The 23482-nt window shown below is 46.5% G+C and overlaps 1 protein-coding gene across 1 annotated transcript in view; it reads right to left on the bottom strand.

Moving 5' to 3' along the window:
* FBXO36 (F-box protein 36) overlaps positions 1–13925 on the bottom strand; it is a 90412-nt gene extending 76487 nt beyond the window's left edge. Inside the window, exon 1 of the mRNA XM_006866793.1 lies at positions 13820–13925. Within this exon, the coding sequence (XP_006866855.1) occupies positions 13820–13915 (96 nt within the window). The 5' untranslated portion in view covers positions 13916–13925. The remainder of the gene's footprint in view (positions 1–13819) is intronic.
* Between the last annotated feature and the right edge of the window lie 9557 nt (positions 13926–23482).

Genomic DNA, 23482 nt, shown 5'->3' with positions numbered 1-23482 from the left:
ACTAAAGAGAGATTAAATCGTTTGCATGGAGAAGATGACGTTTGATGGATTTGGTATTTGAAGCTGGTAATGCAGAGGAAACGTCTCATCAACATTTCTTGAGACTTGCTGCTAAGTGACAGACCCACCAATGATCTCAAGGTGTCTGGAGAGCCCCTGGTCCCACAGCCTTCTGGGAAGCCCCAGGCCGCTGCCTCCCCTTGGAGGTTCCTGGTGCACAGACTCAGAAATTCCAAAGAAAAGAAACATGCGCAATTTTGTTGACCCCAGGATCTCCCCATTTTATTTGATCCTGAACTCTTTCTTGGAGAAACTCTGGCCTGGTTAACTGAAAAACAAAGGAGCGAAATCATCCACAAGTGTGGAGTGTTTACAGCTATTTGGCTCTCTCCTATCTGTGAGGCAGTCCAGGGTGGAACTGTTCGTTTCATGGACCCTCAGAGAGACTTGGCGTCAAGCCATACTCATCTACCTAATGCTGCCATCTTCCATGCAAACTCAATTTTTCTAAAAACACGAAATCAACCGAACAATAACAAAAGAAAACCCTGTGCTTTTTCCAGTGTAAAACCCCACTTTCATGCCAAATAGCACCTTAGAGATGGCATGAAGCTTAGTCATCTCATAAACCTAGTATCCTTGCGATGTCAAAGAGGCAACTGGGCCCAGGGAGGCTGAAGGCCTGGCCCGAATCACGGCCTACAAACTAGCAGAAGACATAACATGACTCAGTCCCAGTGAAGTGTTCTGCTGTCCCACATTATTAGGAGGGAAATCTGCCAACTCAGGGCGAGACCAAATTGACTCCCCGGACTACGGAGGCCCTGAAAGGTGCTGAAGGCAGAAGTACCTGGCCAAGGTTGGTACTGGAGCAGCGCCAGGTGGCTGTGTACCCTTCAGTGGGGATTCAGTTCCGACGTGGACTGGGCTGTGCCATGGTTTACCACCTCAGGCGTATTCTTTTCTCTTCGCCCCCATGAGAGTTCATTTTGGGGGTGACGTGGGTCAGGTTGTGCTACACGGTTGTCTGGCCAAACGCTAGCCTACATGTTGCCGTGGAACCATTTTGTAGATGTGGTTAATGTTTACAGTCAGTTGACTTTGAGCAGATAGTCTTTGGTAATATGGGTGGGCCTTATCCATTCAGTTGAGAGCTGTAAGAGTGTAAACTGAGGTTTGTGAGAGGAGGATTCTGCCTCTAGACAGGAACATCTTGCCTGAGTTTTCAGTTGGCTGCCTACTTGTATGGATTTCAGACTTGCCAGCGACCACAATTCCAGGAGCCAATTCCTTAAAACAAATCAACTCTTTCTATGCCTGTATATGCACACAGATAGTCCCTGACTTACTATGGGGTTCCATTCTGACTGATGTTAGTTGATTCTGATTAATTGAACCCCTCTTACTTTAAGTTTTCATTATTATTGCTTTTTATTGGTAATACAGGGTGTTGTTAAGTGTCGTGGAGTGGGTTCTGACTCATAGTGGCCCTGTATGCAGTTTCTGAGGAGTGGCTGGGGGCTTTGAACTGCCAACTTTGCAGTTAGTTAGCAGTCTAGTGATTATCCTATCGGGCCACATCAGGGCATAGTCTAGTTACACAAACTAGTTATGACAATCTGCTTTTTCAATCTTTTTGTTCGTAATATGTATTATATGTTGTTGTTGTTGTTAATGCTGTCGAGTCGACTCCGACCCATAGTGACCCTGTATAGGGTTTCCGAGGAGCCACTGGTGAGCTTGAACCGCTGACCTTGCAGTTCAAACGGCTTTGCAGTCTGGCACATTAACCCATAGCGCCACACCAGGACTCCATGTATTATTATATACAAAGTTGTAATTTACTGATATCATTCCTAGTTGTTCACTTACAGGTAGTCAATGTAATGAATTACACACATACCGATAATAAATAACAGTAATAATGAAAACTTAAAAACAGGTATCTGATTTGTGTCAGAACTGACTTACACAGTAAGTCGGGCACTACCCCACAAGGTCGGCAGTTCTAACTGATCATCTACTCCTCAGAAACCCTATACTGGGTCACTGTGAGTTGGAACCAACTGGACAGCACTTAACAACAACAACTTGTATATTTGGAGCACAGTGGCTCCGTTTGATAAACACTGGACTGTGAACCATAGGGTCCAAGGTTCGAGCCTGCCAGCTGCTCCTCCGCAGAAAGATGAAGTTTTCTGCTCCCTTGAAGATTTAAAGCCTTGTAAACCCTTAACCCCTAAGGAGCTCTGGTAGTGTAGCGGTTACAAATCGGGCTGCTAACTTCAAGGTCAGCAGTTCGAAACTATCAGCCGTTCCACGGGAGAAAGATGAGGCTTTTTGCTCCTGTAAAGATTTACAGCCTTGGAAATCTCTGTGCAGGTTCACTATGAGTCGGAACTGCCTCAACGAACCCTTTAACAGGGTCACTAAGAATTGGAACTAACTTGATGACACTTAACAACACAACAACCTGTATCTTTATAAACCTGAGCTTTCTTTGTCTTTGGGTTGGAAACTTTACATATAAACACCAGTGAATGAACATACATGGTAACATCAGCAATTTACACTCCACCTACTACTACTGACACAGATGTACAAAAACACATACAAAAACGAAACTCTAAGGCGGTTCATTGTAACTCAAATGTGAGGGGACTTCGAAAAGTTTGTGGGAAATGGAATGAAGAGATAATGGACTGTTTCCGGGAACTTCTGGAAGCCCCTTTGTAAGTTGGGGCCTATCTATATATGTTGTTGTTAAGTGCTGTGTGACCCTGTATAGGGTTTCTGAGCAGTGGCTGGTGGATGTGAAGCTCTGGCCTTGTGGTAAGCAGTCCAGTGCCGATCCTGTTGGTTCTGTGACTCTGGAGAGCCCTGCTTGATGCTCTCCCAAAGGACCACAGCCCACTTATAAAAAATCAAGGGAATGTAAACTCTGACTAAACCCAATTTCACAACTCTGTAATTGGGCATATCCTGCAATGTCACGGGGCTGGGGACCATTTGTCTAAAGTGTGTCAGACATGAGGAAGAGGAGGAGAGTGAGGACAGGCACCTGGTCAAACCTGTAGGACAGGGAAGGGTCTGTTTACCACATTTGCTCCTGTCTGGAGGAGCAGGTGCAGATGGAAATGCCCTCAGGAGGGAAAACCACCGCACACCTCCCTCCACAGGTGCCTGAAGCACAGTCAGGCTGAAGGAAGGGCAAAGCAGAGAGAAGAGTGAGGGGTTTTGAGAGGCAGACAAAAGGGCCGCTGAAACTAAGAGGGTGAATGAATGAAGATGTAAACCAAGGGTAGAAGGAAAGTTGGCGAATTCAAGTACCAGAGGAACTCAGGAGCCATCCTCTGGGTGGACGTCTAAGCTGGGCAGAGTGGGCACAGCGGGAAGGCTAGAGAAGCCCCCAGGCCCACGGGTGGGCAGTGTTCTCAGAGACACAAGGGGATAAAACGAGGAATCTACACAATTCTCTGTTTACCTCCCGTGTGTGTGCGTCTTGGGGAGTTTGCTGCTAGGCAGGGCTGTAGCAGATCACAAGTGGGGGGCACTAGGTTCTCCTGACAGTCTTTGGGTGGTGCACCTGGCTAACATACTCGGTTACTAGATGAAAGGTTGATGGCTCAAATTCCACATGCACCTCAGAAGAAAGACCTGGTCTTGACTTGGGAGGCATTAAGGTCATTTGGCAGAACACTGCCCACCAAGACAATGGTCTGCATACTACTTTGGGGTCACAAAGGCTTGTGAGGAGCCATCTTAAGGTTCAACTATTGGTCTTTCCCATCGGGAGCAAAAAATAGTGACGAAAATCAAAGACTCAAGGAAACAATGCGTTCAGTGGTGTAATGGGTCACGGGGTCATTGGTCTCCATGGGCCTGAGACCTGAACTCCTTGGTGCCCAGCTATGACTGCCAAGTGCTCAGAAAGAGATCACAATAGAAGCCCCTGCATAGAGTGGAAGAAAATGGTGGAACGAAACTCACAATCGCAAAAATAGGTCCAGGCTTACTGGTTAACAGAGACGGGTGGATCCCTGAGACTATGGCCCTTCAAACTTAAAATGGAATCAACGCTTATTCAATGTTGTTAGCAAGTGCGGGGTCGTGTCACTTCTGACTCGACATAGCGGTTCTGTATAGGATTTCTGAGGAACGGCTGGTGACTTGGGACCACTGGCCTTGCAGTCTCGGGTGAACAACCCCATCAGACAAAATCAACCACCTGGACGCAATAGGGCAGCATTAGCCCAGTGATAAAGCCCAGAAAGCAGGCAGGAAAATAGGAAGAGCATTGTTACATTGAGGGAACAGCAATGTTACAAAACGTGTAGGGATGGTGATGGAAAACCAATTTGCTCAGTAAACTTTCACCCAAATCACCAAGAGAGCAGCTTCTAGTGTCCTCTCCTCACAAGGAGGGGCTGAGGTCCAGCAGGGAGCACCACCTCTCACATCACTACACCTATCACCACAGGGAAGGAGCTCTGGTAGCGGAGTGCTTACAAATCGGGCTGCTAACCTCAAGGTCAGCAGTTTGAAACTACCAGCTGTTCTGCGGGAGAAAGAGATGTTCTGCTCCCATAAAGATTTACAGCCTCAGAAACCCTGTATGGGGTCACTTTGAGTCAGAACTGACTCCACCACACTTAACAACAACAACATGACCACAGGGACCAACTATTCACATGCAGCCAAGATGATTTCTGATGGATTAGCAGTTGGTGTTTAACCTGGAAGCTTGGTGGGTGGACTTGATCTTTGGCCTGGACCGAGCCTTGATTCTGGAAATTGAGTGGCGGTAAGGAGCTCTGGTAGCGTAGTGGTTACAAATAGGGCTGTGAACTGCAAGGTCAGCAGTTCGAAACTACCAGCTGTTCAGCGGGAGAAAGATGAGGCTTTCTGCTCCCGTAAAGATTTACAGCCTCGGAAACCCTGTACAGGGTCGCTGTGAGTCAGAACCGACTCCAAAGCACATAACCACCACCACCATGTCCTGTGGACTGTAGATACAGTGGGCTCAACAAAGTGAAAAGATGGAACTTCTTGAGAAGTTCTTGAAGGCTCGTACTTTAGGCCCCCAGCCTCTCTAACATTCTGATGCTTAGGAGAATAGAAGCGTCCTCAGGAAATTGAGCACAGTCCTGCTTCCACCGCTAACGTTGAAGGGAAGCAGGCACCCTTGAATCTCTGTACGCCATTCTACTGTGTCTTGATGAATAGTGGTTTGATCATTTGGTTGCAAGCCTGAGTTTGTAGAGCTCGCTTAATAAAGAAATGAATTTCAGGTGTAGTAATGGTGGTCGTGTGCTTGGCCCAGAGCTGGGCAGTGTTTTGTTCTGTTGTGCATAGGGTCGCTATGGGTCGAGATGGCACCGAACAACAGCTCTCCAAATGTGCAACCCAGTGTCTGTGAATTGTGCTTTCAATATATTTGAGAAATTATGTTCTTTACATTCCTTGTGGGCCAAATCCATCTATCCAGTGGACTGTTTTGCCGTATCTGCCTCATCTCTTTTTTTAGCTTATTCCTCCCACCTCACTCCCGCAGGGCAAGAAAAAGCAATCCTTTAGTTTCTCAAGAAACTATATATTTTTTTAAACAAACGGCTATATTTTAAAAAAACAATAAAGCGAGGTTGTGAATTTCTAGACACTGGATCAACTCTGGCTCCTGGTGACTCCAGGTTTGTGACAGGAGTGTGCTCAGTAGGGTTTTTCAACGGTTGTTTCTCAGACACAAATCACCAGGTCTTTCCTCCAAGGCACCTCTGGGCGTCTGAGTTTTCAGTGAGCAGCTGAGTGCATTAATTGTACTGCTCAAGGATTCCTTTCTAGAGACTACAGCCTCCTTGAAAGCCGCAAGAACCACTTAACCCATATGGATCCTGTCTAAATTTGTAGCTTTACCCCCACACAATTATTGATATTGCCTCATCACTGATTAAGGAACTCTGGCAGCATAGTGGTTATGAATCGGGCTGCTAACCTCAAGGTCGGCAGTTTGAAACTACCAGCTGTTCCACTGGAGAAAGATGAGGCTTTCTGCTCCTGTAAAGATTTACAGCCTCAGAAACATCTCATAGGAAGTCCCCTGCTTACACATTCCTTTGGAATCATGACTGATTTTCTGATTGTGAAAATGAACTGCTCATCGTAGAGAAAGGCAGATGGGTCAGGAATTGGCTAAACGCAGAAAAAGGAATCCCTAAGAACCAAGCATTCCAGCTTTCCCTCCTACAACTATTTCAAACAGAACACAAGTTCCTTTGTGTGTTTCAAACGGAACCATACCATATCTAACCCAGCAACGTGCTTTTCTTCACATCAGATTTTTATTTGGTGTCTTAAGTCACTGGAGGCCCATCATCTAGTTATTGGAGCTGCACGGCGCTCTCTGGGATGGAAGTATCACAGCTCCATCAAATGTTCACCCACAGAAAGCAGTCTTCACACTCAAGTTGACTTTGGTGCACAGGTGAAGCATTTTGAGTATAAATTCCCGGATGTGAACTTGATTGCAACATAAAGTTCACGGAACAATCAATGAGAAGGCCATAGGCTGTTTCCATGAATGTTTTGAAGTTCCCTTTCATTTACAAGTGTGCTAAATGATAAATCTTTACATTTGGCCCCTTGTTTGAGCCAGCACAATTCTTTGTTGCCAAAGCTCTCAACAACCTCCCGCACGTGAAGTCTCCTTTTTTTTTTTTTGTTTTGTCTCCGGGAGCTGCTGAGATGATGGCTCCATGTCACAGGACCTTAGGCATTTTCATTCGGAAGTGCTTCACAAATATCAGCCTTTTATTAGGGGTGGGGTACAAGCAAGCTTTTGATTTTTGGTTATTTTCCAGATGAGTTAGTTTCAGATTAATTTTTTGGAATTTTGAGCAGGGGTTCGTCATATACAAGGTGTCACAGATTGAACTGTGTGCCCCCAAGTAAAGGTCACAGGTATGTAATGATGCAACGTGGCAGTGATGTGAGGATTCTCCAGGATGTGATCAGATTCCATAAACCAATAAGAGGAGAAAGTGTGGGCTGCAACACCCTTCATCCCATCACAGCCCTAATCCGATGTAAGGGAGTTTCTCAGGGGTGTGGGCTGCGACCTCTTTTATCATACAAGACATTAAAAGGAGAGAGAAATAAGCAGAGATGAGGGGGACCCACTGACACTAAGAAAGAAGAGCTGTGAGTTGAGCGTGTTCTTCGGGCCTGGGGTCTCTGTACTGGTGAAGCTCCTAGACCCAAGGAAAGATTGATACCAAGACACAGGGAGCTCTCCAAGGAATGCTGGGCCTACAGATGCTGAAAGAGGGGGGGCAAGGCCCTTTCCCCAAAGTTGGCAGAGAGAGAAAGCATCCCACCACACTAGAGATTGCAACCTGAACTGGACTTCTCACTTCCCAAGCTGATTATTTCTGTTAGACTTACACTAAAGAACTAAGACACGACAGTAAGTCAACAAGTATTGCTGCAAAATCATAGAAACCTTTATTAACCAAAAACAACAAAAGGCATCATTAGTGCTTCACCACATCTCCTCCGTCTGGGTCTACACACTTCCCAAGGAGGTAGCTTTCCACCTCTTAAGCCCTTCTGGGTTCTTCGATCAACACGACATTGAAACGGCAGTTTTGGCATTCTTGAGGGACTCAAATTGTGTTTCTTTTAATCTTTGACACAAGTTTCCTGTCCTTTTTCTCATTAATGTAGTTTTTTTCTGTTGTCGTGAAACTTCTTCACAGTTAAGTCCCTGTGATCGTCCTGTGTCCTCTGAGAAAATCTAAGCATATGGCTTAGATGGTCCTAGCACTTTCCTCAAGGAATGCTGGCTGCACTGCAAGGTCAGTAGTTCGAATCCACCAGCTGCTCTGTGGGACAAAGATATTTTTCTGATCCTGTAAAGATTTACAGTCTCAGAAACCCTATACAGGGTCACTATGAACCGGAACCAACTCGATGACACACAACAAAACAACACAGTACATTTCCAGTGTGTGTATCAGCAAGTCTGTCACCAATTCTGGCCCCTTAAGCAAGATTTCCACTTTGAGAGGACAAAGCTGAACAAATGTCTGGGGTAAAATACTGTGTCCTCTTGGATGTTTGCTTCGTCTGGACTCATAGATATTCAAGTGTCTGTAGTATTCCTTCACTTGACAATTGCTCATGAATGTCCTTTAGGCTTAAAAACAACAACAACAACAAAAAAGTTCATATGAAAATTAGACCATACAATTGGCATAACACAGTCCACAAAGGCCATGTTCTGCATCCTACTTGGGTGAGTACCATCTGGGATCTTAAAAGTTCATGATCAACCATCTAAGGTGCAGCTACTGGCCTCTCCATGTGCATTAGAAAGAAGAGTTGAAGAGGCCTGGACTCAATTAGTCCAATGGACAAACGGACCATGTGAACATCAGTCTGCATGCCTCTGAGACCCGAAGACCCAGATGGTGCCTGGCTACTGCTACCAGCTGCTCTGAAAGGGATCACATTAGAAGGTCCTGGATAGAGTGGGAGGAAAACTATACTCAAAGTTACATATATTAAAAAACAACAAAAACAAAAAACACCTGGATGACTGGTCAGAAACTGAGACTAGAGGAACCTGAGACGATGGCCCTCAGTGACCCTTCAGGTCTGGAAAGGAACTCAGCCTTGTGCCCCAATTTTTAGCCAAGGAGTAGACAGGCATCTAAGGGGGGCAACAGCACTAGTGAGGATGCTCACCATGGAATGATCAATCATTCAAGATCAAAAGGGCCACATTTACCTCAGGCCAAAGCTGAGGAGATGGGAAGGGCGGTGGAATAGAAACAGGACCCACAGGGAGGAAGTGGGACAACTGTCACTTCATGGAAGTGACTATAATCATTGAGATGAAATATAAGTCTAATCGCACACTAGCTTCTCCCAGCAGATGACATGCACCATAAGGTGGGGACTTTGGTGCACCATTTTTTCTCCGGACTCCAGAACAGCATCTGACACATAAAAAACAAAGCTTTTGCCTGCTAGCGGGTTCCAACTCATAGCACTGCTTGGGACAGGGTAGCATGCCACATCTTTCTCCTGAGGAATGGCAGGTGGGTTTGAACCACCTTATCTTATTAGTTTCCCAGCGCTTCAACCACTTTGCCAACTGGGTCCCTCGGGCACATACAAAGTGCTCAATAAGTATTTGTTGTATGAGTTCTAAATTCTTTAATGGGCATATCTTATAGCCTGCATCTCATAGTAAATGCCAAGTTGCTAATTAAAATTAAAGAAACACTTTTCATTCAGAAATGCAATTTATGTGAAATAATCCCAGCCTAAGTCATATTCCCGTAAAGAACTGAAGACTGGAAAAGCCACTTCAGGGTCACTCAGAGTTCGAATCAAACTGGATGGCAGTGAGCAGTAATACATTCATGATTCTTTCCAGCCCTAACAGAGTCGGAAACTCCTAGGTTACAAAGAGCCAGAGTTCAATGTGAGGAAAGCATCAACGTACTATTAAAACTGGAGTGAGTATAATCATGTGAAGTTTCATCTAGAAAGAATTTTTCTAAGTCTCAGGATCATTGTTAGAATGAAAGTTGTTTGTTTGTTTGTTTGCATGGTGGGAGGCGGTTGGGGGAACCCATTACATCAAATTGCTCACTTGGGATGTCTCTAACCCATGGCCCTGGAGTAGATTTTGACTTACAATGACCCCAAAGGACAAAGTAGAACCACCCCACAGGGTTTTCAAGGCTGTCAATCTTTACAAAAGCAGGTGCCACAGTTTTCTCCTATGGAGGAGATAGTTGGTTCGAACCCCTGACCTTTCAGTTAGCCTTCAAGCACCACCAGAATTCCTTGAACTATTTCTAAGAACATTAAAAAATAATTTACATATATATATATACATATGCTAATGCCTAAGTTCCGATTGACTGTTTATACACAGATTGTTGTTGCTGTTATGTGCCATGGAGTTGGTTCAAACCCATAGCGACCCTGCACAGGGTCTTTACAGGAGCAGAATGCCTCCTCTTTCTCCCATGGAACAGCTGGTAGTTTCGAACTGCTGACCTTGCGGTTCACAGCCCGATTCGTAATCACTACGCTACCAGAGCTCCTTTATATACAGATTTGTTGTTGTTATGTGCTGTGGAGTCGGTTCCGACTCATAGCGACCCTATGTAGGGTTTCCGAGGCTGTACATCTTTACAGGAGCAGAAAGCTTCATCTTTAGAGGAGGCCAATGATAGCAGGACATTCTGTGAAATGCACTGCATGGGTTGCTAAGTGCTGTCGGGTTGGTTCCAACTCATAGGATTTAAAAAGTGCACAGGACTTCCGAGAACCTGCTGATGGGTTTGAACTGTGGCCCTTACAGTTCCCAGTCCAGTGCTTATCCTACAGCACACCAGGGTTCTACACTAAGGCTCCCAGTAAAGGTTGTTATTGTTATAGTTGGTTCCAGCTCAGAGCCAGCGACTCTGTGAAGGGTTTCCAAGGAGCTGTTGGTGGGTTTAAACCACTGACCTTGCAGTTAGCAGTCCAGGACTTATCCCAGACGGCTGTCCTCAAATCCATGTCAAATGTGTAGTGGTTTGGTTGTAAAGCCATTAAAATACAGTGAGGAGGAGGTGCGCAGAGGAAATCAAAGAGGGAATTGAACGAAAGAAGGACCCACCGACATTTGGTGCATATTTTAGCTAATTTACAACACTGGAATAAAAGTAGAAATGACAAAGGAAAAGAAAAAGAGTGTGTGAGAAACAATTTTTAGAAAGTCACCCCAGAAAATAAAGGTCACCTCATAAAATACATCTTCCTTCTGGTCTTTCAATCTTACTTGTGGCATGCCACCTCTGGATGTTTGGTTTCCTGTGGTTAGAAAATAGCAAATTCTCAAGACAGCTGACTGAAATTAATACATGTTGCCTCGTGATTTTTTTTTTTTTTTTTTTTACGTTTTTATAGTGCGTTGAGTGATAGTGTACATGGGAGAACATGGGTTTTACACCATCGTTGCATTGTAATGATCACAATCTCCTCCGTGCATCATCATTCAGCAGTATTTGCTTTTATTCCCTCTGTTTTTGTTTTGTTTTTTTTTAGGGGGATCTTGGTATTTTTTTAGTAACAATTTTTTTTCTTTAAAAAGTGAATGAATCCAATTTGAGACGAACTCTTCTCCTTGTAGAATTGTGGTGTGTGCTTAAAAAAAATGACTAGCTCTTAAAAAGGATTTTCTATATAAGCAATTGAGAGAGGACAGAGCAGACCCTGAAAGACAGCGTTTTGATCTGGAAAGAGAGGAAAGAAGAAAGGCAAAATTAAAGATGTTGTCATCGCTAAAGGGCTGTCAAGCTGGTTCCGACTCATAGCGGCCCTGGATAGGGTTTCCGAAGAGCTAATGGTGGGTTTGAACTGCCAATCTGTGGTTCAAACCAACCTTGAGGTCCAGTGCTTTATCCCACAGCATCACACCAGGACATTTTCCTAAAACAGAAAAGTTCTGGTGGTGGCTGTGTTCTATTGAGTCAGTCCCGACTCATAGCAACCCTGTATAGAGTTTCTGAAAGTATAAATCTTTTCTCCTGGGGAGTGGCTAGTGGATTTGAACAGCTGACCCTGCAGTTAGCAGCACAACACATAATCCATTACGCCACTGAGGCTCAAAACAGAATAGATAGAGGAAGGCAGTCACAAGACCAGGTTAAATTTGAGAGCAAAATCTGAAGAACACCAACAGAAACATTCTTGAAGAAACCAAATGCTAGAAGCAAACCTATATGAGGGGCTTAAAAAAGTTTGTGGGAAATTCTGTTACCTTTTAATCACATTTTTCCAGGACCTGTTTGAAGCCCTCTCATATTGAATTTACTTAGATGAACAGGTAAGCAGGCATTGAACTTGTTCAGGCTTACAGCATTAGAGTAGAGGACACTTGTAATTCCAGACCTGGGGCGAGTGGTCAGGAGGTATTTAGAACTTTTAAGGTTACTTGAAGTAGATGAACGTAAAGTAAGATAAGATTTGTTTTCCATCACTGTTAGAAAGTCAAGTATTATGTTAATATCATACATATTCAAACAAATAGAAAAGTCAATATTCCTAAATTTATAAAAATATAAACTTCAGTGTTTACTAAATCTTAATTAAATGTGCAAACATTCATGAAAAAGGTTAAAGTTTAACAAGCTGATGATAGCACAGGTAACACTGATTTCTTAGATTTAGAAAGTATCGTTTTTATTTTAAAGGATGACTTTCAAGTTATGAAAATCCATCCTTTATTTTTTTCACCGGCCAAGGAAAAAGAGAAAATTTGCTACCCAAACCCAGACACAAAACCCTACATTTCATTTTATGGGAATACCAAACCAACCCACTGCCGTCGAGTAGATTCTGACTCAGGACAAGTAGACCTGCCCGAGTTTCTAAGGTATCTTTAGTGAAGCAGCTAGCCAGCCAACCAATCAACCGCACCTTTCTCTCCAAGAGTGGTTTGAGGTTTCCAACCGCCCAACTTTCGGAAAGCAGTGTAGAGCTTTCACCAGAGCCACGGGGACTCATTTTACAGGAATTGTTGTTGTTAAGTGCCACTGAGTCGCTTCCAAATCATTGCAACCCTGTATAGGGTTTCCAAGGAGCTGCTGGTGGGTTTGAACGGCCTATTTTGCTGTCAGCAGTCCACATTGCAAGGCCTGCACGAAGATCTCAGGGACAGAATTATAGAAGTATTCAGCGAGGAAGGCCCAGCTGATGCATTTACTCATTTCACCGGTCCCATAAATCATGCAGGAGTCCTGGTGTGGTGCTGTGGGTCAATGTGCTGGACTGCAAAGTCATGTGAACCTCAAGGTCAGCGGTTCAAGCTCACCAGCTGCTCCTTGGAAACCCTACACAGGGTCGCTATGGGTCGGAACCGACTCGATGGCTCTTAACAACAACAACATAAATCATGCGGATTCCTGGTAGGGCGCTGTAGGATCACCACTGAACTGCGAATCACCACAAGGTCGGCGGTTCAAATCCACCAGCTGCTCCTCGGAAACCCTATACAGGGTCGCTCTGAGTCGGAACCGGCTGGACGGCACGGAACAACAATAAATAAATCCTCCAGAAAGCCCACCTTCAGTGGCTAGTCATAAAAATAGGCGGGTGGTTAGTTACCCCATAGCATAATCCTCATTTTGTTGAGGTGGAGCAGATGTCATTCTGGGTGGGGCCGAGCAGCTGAAACCTTTTTGAGCCACCCCTCCCTGTAGACTTCCAATGGGATAGCACGGGATCCGGAAAGGTAAGAGGCAAGCTCTCCGCCTTCCCTTTCTCCTAGGAAACCGGGAACTTTGAAGTGAGCGTGGTCGTCGGCACGACTACAAGATTTTAAAACTTCCCCACGGTTCAGTCATACCCTAAAAGAGGTAGTCCCCTTTCTCCCGTCCCCTGTCGGTTCCTCCTCGGGACACTTGGCTGAGTCTGCTTTTCCCTCCTTGGAACGCTGAGGTGAAGCTACACTGAGCCGCGGACGCCAGCGTTTCTTTTCGAGCTGAGGGAGCTCTGCCGGTAGGAGGCTGGGATCGCAAAAAGGGAGAGGGCGGCGAACAGGGCTCGCCGAGGACGAGTCGGGCTGGGGAAGGAAGGACCACGCGGGCCGCCGGGCCGAGGAGGCCGAGGTGAAGAGGGCAATCTCCGGGCTCGGCCAGGGACAGGGCGCTTCCGGCGGGCCTCGTTCGCTCGCGGCCTAGGGGCCTCGCGTCCCCGAGCCGAACTCGGGCAGACAGAGAGTGAGAACAGAGGGAGAGCCGCGGCTCGCACTTGCCTGGGAACGGGTGACCAGTAACTGGTAATAATCTTTGCTCGGAGCCGGGCCTTGTCCTACAATTTCGAACAGAGTGTCCGGCAGCCACGACGCCATCTTGGGACGCCACCGCCGTCGCTAGGACAACCAGGAAGGGGCGGGACTTATCTAGGGTCAGAGGGCCAAAGCCCTAGTTGAAATCGAGCATCGCTTTACAGCTCTGGGAAGAGGGCGGGGGCGGTTTTAATTTGGGGTAACCGTTCCCTCTCCCAAGGGTCCTAGGGAACCTGGATTCAGGAAATTTCCACCTTGAGGGCTCGGGTGACCCGAAGGGGAATTAGTTCCTGCAACCACTGAGGGGAGGGGGTGACCCCGGCGGAGGGATACCAAACGCAGCTTCCCAGCCTCCTTCCTGGTCCCTCGAAGGGATCCGGAGCAGATCGGAATCCGCGGGGGGCGTCGCGCCTGGCGGTGGGGGAGGGAGGGGCGATGTGATGGTCCGCTAGTAGGCTGCGGGGCCGGTCCCGCGGACGCGGCCGCCTGAGGAGGGCAAAGTAGTTCCCGGGAGTGTCGGCGCTGGTGGGGAGGGAGGCGGCGCGGGCGGAGGCGCACGGCGGCTCGGTGCTGCGGCTCAGCTGATAATTGAAGGGACCGAAGAGCCGCCGCCGCCGTCGCTGGGGGGGGGTGGGGGGAGCGTGTGGAAGTTACTGCCGCGCCACCGAGTCCGCACCGGAGACTTTGGGGCCTAACTAGGTAATTGGGGCGCAGCTCCGAGCGGTGGGGGCCGGGCTGGGGGGAGGGGTCGGGGTGAGGAGTTGGGGGGGGGACGGTGGGGGGGGGTGGAGCTGGAACAGAAAGTCCCAGGAAGCCCGGTTGTGTCATCGCCGCGATTCGGCCCCCACTCGGCCTGTTGGCGGCGTCGGCGGCGGGGTCGCGGAAGGACCGGGTCGGGGGTTGACGGGCGAGGCGCTCGAGGGTGACCGCGGCCGGAGGGAGCCGGGCCGGCGGGAACGGGGGTCGCTGGGTGTCCCCCTCCGGCCCCCGCCATGAGAAGGGCCCTTGACGGCTCCGGGGTAAGGCGTGCGGGTTGTTGGGGAGCCTGGCGGAGGCAGGGGGGCCGGAAGTGGGCTTGGGAGCTTGGAGGGCGTCTAGGAAGAGCGAAAGTGGGGGGCCGGAAGTGCAGGTGGGAGGTGTGAAGACGACCAGAGTTCCCCGGAAATGGGACGGGGGGCCCGGAAACGGGGCGAGGGGAGGCTCCCGGTCCGAGGACGGCCCGGAAATGGAAAGTAGGGAGCAGCTCGAGTGACAACAGTTGTGGGAAGCGAGGGTCAGAGGAGGGAGAGGCCGGAGTGAGTGGAGGCCGCAGCGGGGTCGCCCGGCCTGGGGACGGTTGAGGGCGGGCGGCCCGGCCCGGGGCTGCGCGGGGCAGTTTCTTCAGCCGGGGGAAGTTGAGGCTGAGGGCTGGCCAGGGCTCCGTGAAGAGGGCCCGAAAGAGCTGAGAAACTTGGCCGAGAGGAGCGGAGTGTTCCCTCAATGGATCCGCAGGGAAATCGGGGGGAGGGCGTCCAGAACTTGGGGGAGGTAGGTGGCCCAGTTGTCACCCCTACCGTGTTCGTGCCCCCAGTCCCAGTGAGTCGGACCGTTGATTTCTGGGGGGTAGGGGTGGTTTACATAAACCCCACGATGACCGTGTTTGTCCAGCCAGCTCAGCCCGTCTCCTCCTCCCCAGTGAGGGGGGCTTTCTAAGGTAGAAGCCCGGTGGAGAGGGATTCAAACAACGAAGGCTGTTGGCTTCCAAACCCAGTCCTCCGCCGTGGCGCTTCCTTCCTGGGACTCAGAGTTCCAGAAATGAAGCCCCAATTACCAAACACGGATGAAACCCGGGGCGGGGGGGGCGTCAGGCACCCGCGTCTGTGAACTCTTCTGGGGGGGGTGAGAGCAAGGGACAAGCTAGCCTGTCAGGACAGCTTTTGTGTCGGGGTCGGGTGGTTTGTCTGGGGTGGGTTTAGCCGGAGCATCGTTATCGTGTTGGGGTGGGTGGCTTCGTTAGTTATTGGGGGGTGAGCGGGTGCGGGTGTTTGCCTACGGTTAGGAGCGCGCCGGGTCTGTCCCTAGTGGACGTCTTCCCGCGGCCCTGCCGGGTCTCTTCCTCGGCGGCCTTCCCCGGTCTGGACCGGGCCTGCCAAATCACCCGATCCCGGGGCTCTGTTCTGCGTGGTAGGCCCGCTACTGGTGTGTGTAACTTTCTCTTCCTCCCCTTAGATGTTTCTGGCATTTCATTTTTTAAAAGACTCGCCAGCGGAGACTCAGCATCTCTTCTACAAAAACAAAAACATGGGGTAGAAAGTTGAAAGAGCTATTGAGTAGGGTGAAAAACCGAGGCCAGGAACAAAGGTCCTAGTTGTGTTGGAGAAAAAAAGGCAGGAGGCCTGTAGCTGAGGCCTGTGTGTGTCGCATTTACACCCAGGGGGCAGGGCAGCAGTTCGAGTTGACTAGTAGGATTATCCTCAGTGGCTTGGACACAATAAATTGGGGAGGGATTTATTGAGGTTTATTTTGTTTTTTCCAGCCTGCAAAGAGATCAGTCTTCAGTGTTTGAGAGTAAACACAATTTCGAATTCTTTCTCTTGACACTCCCTTTAAGGTCTCTGCATGTTTAGCCCCAGAAATACTGAGCTAGTGAGGCTTTTATATCATTTTTTTGTGAGATGATTCGAGTTTTTCGGTTTTCACTTATTTTTAGCTTAAGAGAAAGTCTCCACATGGTTGAGGTTGGTGAGCTTTCTCTGGATGTGCCAGTATCTGTAAGATGGAGAGCTGAGATTGAGACTGTCATTGTTTCCACTCTCTCCAGTTTTCAGGAGTTTGAGGAGTTTTTAAGCCTGTTCAGCTGACATTGTGCCCGTGAACAGGTTTTTTGTTTAGTTTAAGCTTTACTTTTACTTTTTCAAAGTCTTAGGATACTTTTTGGTTAAGAGCTTCCAAAATTTTCTAAAGTAAAATATGCAGGGATTTCAGAAAGTTTGTGGAAATAATTCCATTTTTTCCATGAACTTTTTAAAGACCTCTCATACTTACATTAACACAAATGAATCTGATTACTTGGCCAAGGTAAAATCTATGCTGTTGCTTAGCAAAGTACTTTTGGAGGAATATTTACTTTTCCATTCTAACTCTTTAAGATTAGCATGTTTATGTTATCCAAATAAGGTTTTATGATCATTTTAAGGCATTCTAGCAAAGAAGATAGTATTTGCAACACTGCTGTGTGACCTTGAATCAGCCACTTTAACCCTCTAGCTTCTGTTTTACCTGTAGAATGGAAATGGGTAATCCCTGTCTCTACTCACCGGTGGTTATGAGATACAGCTGAGATGGAAAACTCCCACTAATTTTAGAAAAGTAGTTATTTTGAGGTGATTTTTTAAATGTACAGTTTTTTAGAAGTGGTATGTGTCTGGATGACATTACTATAAGGGGGGTTGAGTAGGAGAGGGTTGGACCCTTTTATCATTTGAAACTACTGCTGAACTGATAGAGGCCCTCTGGCTCAGTTTTTTAGCTGATAAATTCTTGTTTGCATTTACATGCTAGATATTTCTTTATCATGCATCCTACTAGATAGATGTTAATCTCACTAAGAGAAATTAAAGATTTCTTTACAATTTTATCATTGTCTCTAGTGTACTTTGTGGTTCTTAGAAAATTCACTCACCAATGTCAGTAGAGATTACTATTAAGGAAAAACCCTCCTCTGACTCTTCTTTGCAGGATCTAAGGGGTTTTGTTTTGTTTTTAAAGAGCCACACTCCCTCACAAACCCTATCATATAAAGGACTTCCAGGAAGGGACCTTTTGGAGTAAATGATATACTTTGTCCCTTTATTTTCTCCCTGCCTGCTGAGGTAATGTTATGGAGTCATGTTGAAACCGTCAGCTTCTCATAATTCTCCATCTTCACTCAAGGTATGCCTTGCTACGGCCAGCCCAGCCCAGTTTTGTTGTTCTTGATGGCAGTGGGTTTTGCTGAAGATACCTTTGGTTCACTTGAACACATCCCCTCCAATTGCCACAAGTAAAACGTCCTGGATCTTTTCTTTTTCTTTTTTGGTCATTTAGCCTGCTTTTTGGTATTAAATTGTTGAGTCTGTTGACATGTTACTTTTGTTTCTCCAACTAGATGACAGGATTCCTGAGGGCAAAGCCAATTTCCTTTCACTGTGGTATGCACAAAGGAGCACTCATAAAGCTGATAGAAAAGTAATCCCTGGATCCCTCCTGTGCCAGACCCTAGAATGTTAGCCTGGCCTTGCTGTATGTGTAACTGATCTTCCTGTTTCAGGAGGTTTCTGGACTTCCTAAGACTGTTCAGGATGCTGCCTGTGGTTTGGGCCAGTGGTCTCGTCTTTGCCCTTGACTGATGTGCCGTCACAGTGCATGGGTGGGTATACATTGTCAGCAGCAAGTTGTAGTTTTAAGCCAATGGATTGTTTTGTGCCTCTTTTTCCATAGGCCAAGCTGAAGTTAATAGGGTCAAGCCTTAAGGGAGCTCGAGCCAGCTAGGGTGGCAGAGTGAGTATATGAGAATGTGGTGGATACTACAGTCCATGTATTTGGTAGATTACTGTGCAATCATGGTGTTCGTAGCTCCTCACGTCTAATACTAACTTTACATTGGGGTAGTTTCTTTTCCTGCCTGTGCGTTCTTTCAACAACTGTGTTATGGGACTTCTTGAAGGCATAAAACCCAACACCTTGTCCTTTGGGTGACTGTGTGGTGGGTGCTTGTTACTGCAGTGTCTAGGAAGACCCCCAGATGGATTGCCATAGTGGCTGCTGCAGTTGACTCTGACATAGTGACGATGGCAGGACAGAACAGTGTTTTCTTTGTCTTGTGCATGGAGTTGCTATGACTTGGAACCAACTCTTCACCCAATAACAGACGAGTGTGTTGATGCATGGTCATTCTCCTGATTTTTTTCTTAAATAGGATTTAATTTGGCAGATACCCTGGATTAAAAAAAAAAAAAAAATCAGTTCTTTAATTAAATCTGACATCAAGGGGCTTCATAAAGTTTGTGGAAAATGGAACTGAAAGATAATTGAATTTTTCCACAGAGTCTTTGAAGCACACTCACCCCCCCCCCCCCCCCAAATATAATTTGCCTTACTGAAACCCACAGCCATCAAGCTGATGCTGATTCCTGGCCACCCATGTAGGAGACAGCCTAAGTTTTCTCCCAGTGAGCAGCTGGTGGCTTTGAATCACCATCTTCTCAGGTAGCAGCCAAGTCCAGGAGGTGTTTCCTAGACTGAACTGAGTTGCCTTGAAAGTTTGTTTCTTTTTTGTGTGTGTGTGATTCTCATTAATTTCACGAAACTTGGGTGAACAGAGACCAAAAGGAACTGCTGCTATTCCGGAAGCCCTGCTGATGTACTCTGCTCCTATGTGACAGGTTGGTGGATCGAGCCTACCAGCTGCTCCGTGGGAGAAAGATGAGACAGCCTTGGGGACCCTGTGGGGAAAGCGGTTCTACTCTGTCCCACTAGTCACTGTGAATTGGGGTCCTTTACTCGTCTGGCTGCTTTGTCTCCAGTGTACAGAAGCTATTGATAATACTTGGGGGTTTCAAAAACTTTATGGGAAACTGGGATTAAAAGATACTGTCATTTTCCCCTGAACCCTTTGTGGCCCCTCAGAGTGAGTTAGGTTGGTTTCAGAAGTCATTCTGTTGTCCTGCAGTGAGCTAGGGAGCAGGGTTCACTTCGGCTTGACTGTGAAGCCTTGGTCTTCAGTACTGGCTTTGTTATTTCTGTGACCTGAGGTAAATAGGTTAATCTTTGTGAGTTTCATCTGCCATAGCTGATAACAACCCTGGACTGCTTGCTGCTGGTGGGTTTGATCCACTGTCCTTGCAGTGAGCCTTCAGTGCCCCACCTGGATTCCATTTATTTGTTGTTGTTGTTAACTGCCGGTGAGTCGACCCCTAGTGACCCTGTACAGGGTTTCCGAGGCTGTAAGTCTATGGGAGCAGAAAGCCTCATCTTTCTCCCGCAGAACTGCTGGTAGTTTCAAACTGCTGTCCCTGAGGTAAGCAGCCCAACTCATAACCACTGAGCTACCAGAGCTCCTATGTATTTGTTAGGTGCTGCATTTAGGAGATTCGGCCTGCGAGGGCACAGGGTCTTTACTCCACTGATTCAGCGCAGTGTTAACCATCGCCTCAGGTATTGATAGTCTTCTTTCTAGAACTTTGTTGTTGTTCGGTGCCTTCGGGTTGGTTCTGACTCATAGCGACCCTATGCACAACAGAAGGAAACACTGCACCCTCCTCATACTACCTATTATAGACAGAGGTAAACTACTTAGAAGTATGCGGGTATAGGATATTGTCATTAGGGCTTTTAGAATTCCTTGAATTCAGGATCCTCCCTGTTTTATCCCTAGTGTTATCTCAGCACCTGACTTATAATGGTGGTGGTGGTGGTTTTGTGTCCAGTTGGTTCCAACTCACAGTGATTCCTATATAGGGTTTCTGATGTTGTAAATCTTAATGGGAGCAGAGGGTCTTAACTTTCTCTCACAGAGCAGCTGATGGATTTGAACTGCTGACCTTGTGGTTTGCAGCCCAACATGGAACCCATATGTCATCAGAACTCCTTGACTCATAATGTTTTTATTATTGTTAAGTGCTGTTGAGTCAGTTTTGATTCATAGTTGACCCTATAGGGTTTCCAAAGCTTTTTAATATCTTTGTGGCAAAAGTGTCATCTTTCTCCCATGGAGCAGCTGGTAGGTTCGAACCACCAACCTTGTGGTTGGCAGTCCGATGATTATCCTGTTGAGCCACTGCGTTTCCAATAATTGTTGCTGCTGCTGTTGGTAAGTGCTTTCAAATTGGTTCTGACTCAGTGACCCGAGGAGTGACTGGTGGGTATTAAATGCTGACTTGGTGTTTAATAGTCCAGTGCTGATTCTACAGCGTCACATCAAAACTCCATTTTGATATCAAAGTTGATCATGTGAACGCGTAACAGTGAGGCTCTGGACTCCTGGTGTGGTGCTGTAGAACAGCGCTAGACTTTGAACCACAAGGTCAGCAGTTCAAACCCACCAGCTGCTCCTTGGAAACCCTCTATAGAGTCGCTGTGAATTGGAACTGACTCAGTGGCACTTAACAACCACAATAATGAGGCTTTAGGTATGTTTTGATACAATGCTAAATGCTGAGTATTTGCAACCAATTTGTAGTATAAGCACTCAGCCAATAAGGCCAGTTTGAACCATAAGGTTGGTGGTTCAAACTCACCAGCTGCTCATCAGAAACCTTATACAAGATCACTGTAAGTAGGAACTGACTCATTGGCACTTAACAACAACACATGCACCATTTTAGTTTGTTATGTTTCCTTTTAGAGAGGATGTTCTTATTCTTATAAGTGGTGCTATTGCCCATACATGGATTTTGAAGGCTGTTTATAATGTTAAGCTCTATCAAGGAATCTCCAAGACTGAAATTGCAGCATTTCAATGCAAAGTTGTAATCAACCTTGTTGACTGCCGTACTATACCCTTTTTATACTGACTCCCAGCTGCTCTGTCCTCCCGAGGCAACAGTCTGAATGCATAGATGGATCTTGAGCTGTCTTAAGGTCAGGTGAACTCAGTTCCAAGTCCTTCCACTGGGTGATGGCCTGGAAACCCAGAGGGAGCTTTTACACGGCCCCCATCTGAAACGTAAGCTCCTTTGTGTCCTTAGAGAGCAGGTTCATGGAGATCAGATAGAGGGCCGCCATCCCTTTTGTAAACTCTCAGAGTTGCCTTATAAATAGCAAATATATGAAAACACTTTCCTGTCTGATCTCAATGTTTTTCAGTCCTGTTCATTTTGCACTCTTGGCTGTAGTCCGATTGCACTGTTGTTGCCTTCTGAACACACCTCTTCACTGTTCTTGCCCTGGGTTTTCCTGTTCCATGCATCTGCTGCTATCCCTCCCCGGTGTCGTTATCGCCGGTAGCTATGTGTGCTGCACACTTACCTGTCTTCCAGTCTCCTCTCTTCAGAGCAGAAGTCTCAAAAAATGGCACAGCTCTTTTAAGGGGCACGCACACTCCTGGTGTGAAGCTTGTAGAATGAGCACTGGATTGTGAACAAAAATGTTGGCGGTTTAAACTCACCAGCTCCTCCTTGGAAACCCTGCACAGGGTCAGCATGAGTCAGAATTGACTCGATGGCACTTAACAACAATCTCCAAAATACACTTTACCCCTGACGTCATGTACCATGTGCAGTGTGTCTTGCTAGGAGCCCTAGCATGTGAAGACAGAAGAATGCAACTTCTGCCCTCAAGGTGCATAATTAAGGTGGAATAACTGATTATATAATATAGAACGTGGGTCCTACATCTGAAGAGTGACGAATAAAACTCTGAGAGTAGCCATCTTAGTTAACTTTCTTTAGCTCTTTTTGGTCCTAAGCGTGTCTTTGAAGACCACTGAGTGTAGTTATGCTGACTCTTCTGTTTGTGGAGAGAGCAGAGAGACTGGCTGTCAGTACAAGGTGAGGCTTGTTTGTGGAGTGAGGAAAAGAACCACTGTCAAAGGAATAGAGAGTGTTGAGGCAGTCTCATGGCTCCATGTTGTTTTCCTTTGTAATGAAGCTTGTGTTTCCATTTTGACTGCCTTCCGAGGGAAAGCAGCTTAAAGCAACTCAGCTCCAGAGGAAATTGGAAGTGATCTCCCCTCTGGCCAGCTCTGAATGGTGTTGTATCCACCCCCAGTAGATGGCAACAATTAGACTGAGTTTGGAGAAGTTGGAGTCCTGCTTGCTTGACTTGGTGATCAGACTTGTTTGCACATGATTTCTAAATGGTTTGTGGGAACAACAGAGTTGATTTTCATGATTTTGGCCCCCAAATGCTTTTCTTAGAAAACCAAATGGTTTCCTGTGGAACTCACTGCTCTTTTTCGGCTTCATGCTTCACCTTGTCTTGTGTAAAGTTGTGCCTTTACAGACGCTGCATGTAGGTAAAGACTTGGGCCACTTTAGCCCTTGGTGAGGCTTTTGCCTCTTCACACCCTGTAGTATGACAGCCCAGCTGCCCATGCAGTAGGCCAGGCCATTTCTTCCCGACTAATGACAGGACTGGCTGAAGAGATCATGGAACCTCAGCTGCTGTCTTGGTTGTTGTACATGCTTCGTTGATGCTCAGTTTATTTCTTGAATAAGCTAAGAAATTAACTTTATTAAACTAAGGCTTAGTAAAATAGTTTCTTAATACTGGCACTGTCTGATGTGTAGTTTACGTGTTTACGTATGTATTCAACCATGTGTGGAAATGCTTTGTTTCTCCTTGTTACTAAAACAGCAAAGGTGATTCATAATTCCACAGCTCTGTGTTTTATGGGACACAATTAACTTCTGCAAGCTTAAAGATAGTTCAAGAAACAGAATTTACTCAGGCTGCTGGCCGAGTTTAAAATTTTTACTCCAGTGTTAAAGGATTTGGGAAGTTGCCATCTTTTTAAGAGCTTTAGTGTGAGGAATGGTTTTATTTATCATACTTTTAAGGGATGTAAAGCAAAGCACTTGGTGCAGCAACACTTTTGAAAAATTTCTTAAAAGTTCTAAATTCTGTTTGGTAGAGTTAGAAACCTGGAGTCTCCCTGGGTGGTGAAAGTGG

The sequence above is a fragment of the Chrysochloris asiatica genome, unplaced genomic scaffold (assembly GCF_000296735.1).
Source record: "Chrysochloris asiatica unplaced genomic scaffold, ChrAsi1.0 scaffold00096, whole genome shotgun sequence".
In the NCBI taxonomy this organism is placed as follows: Eukaryota; Metazoa; Chordata; class Mammalia; order Afrosoricida; family Chrysochloridae; genus Chrysochloris; species Chrysochloris asiatica.
Note: the sequence above shows the minus strand (reverse complement) of the source record. Positions and strands in the feature narration are given on the sequence as shown.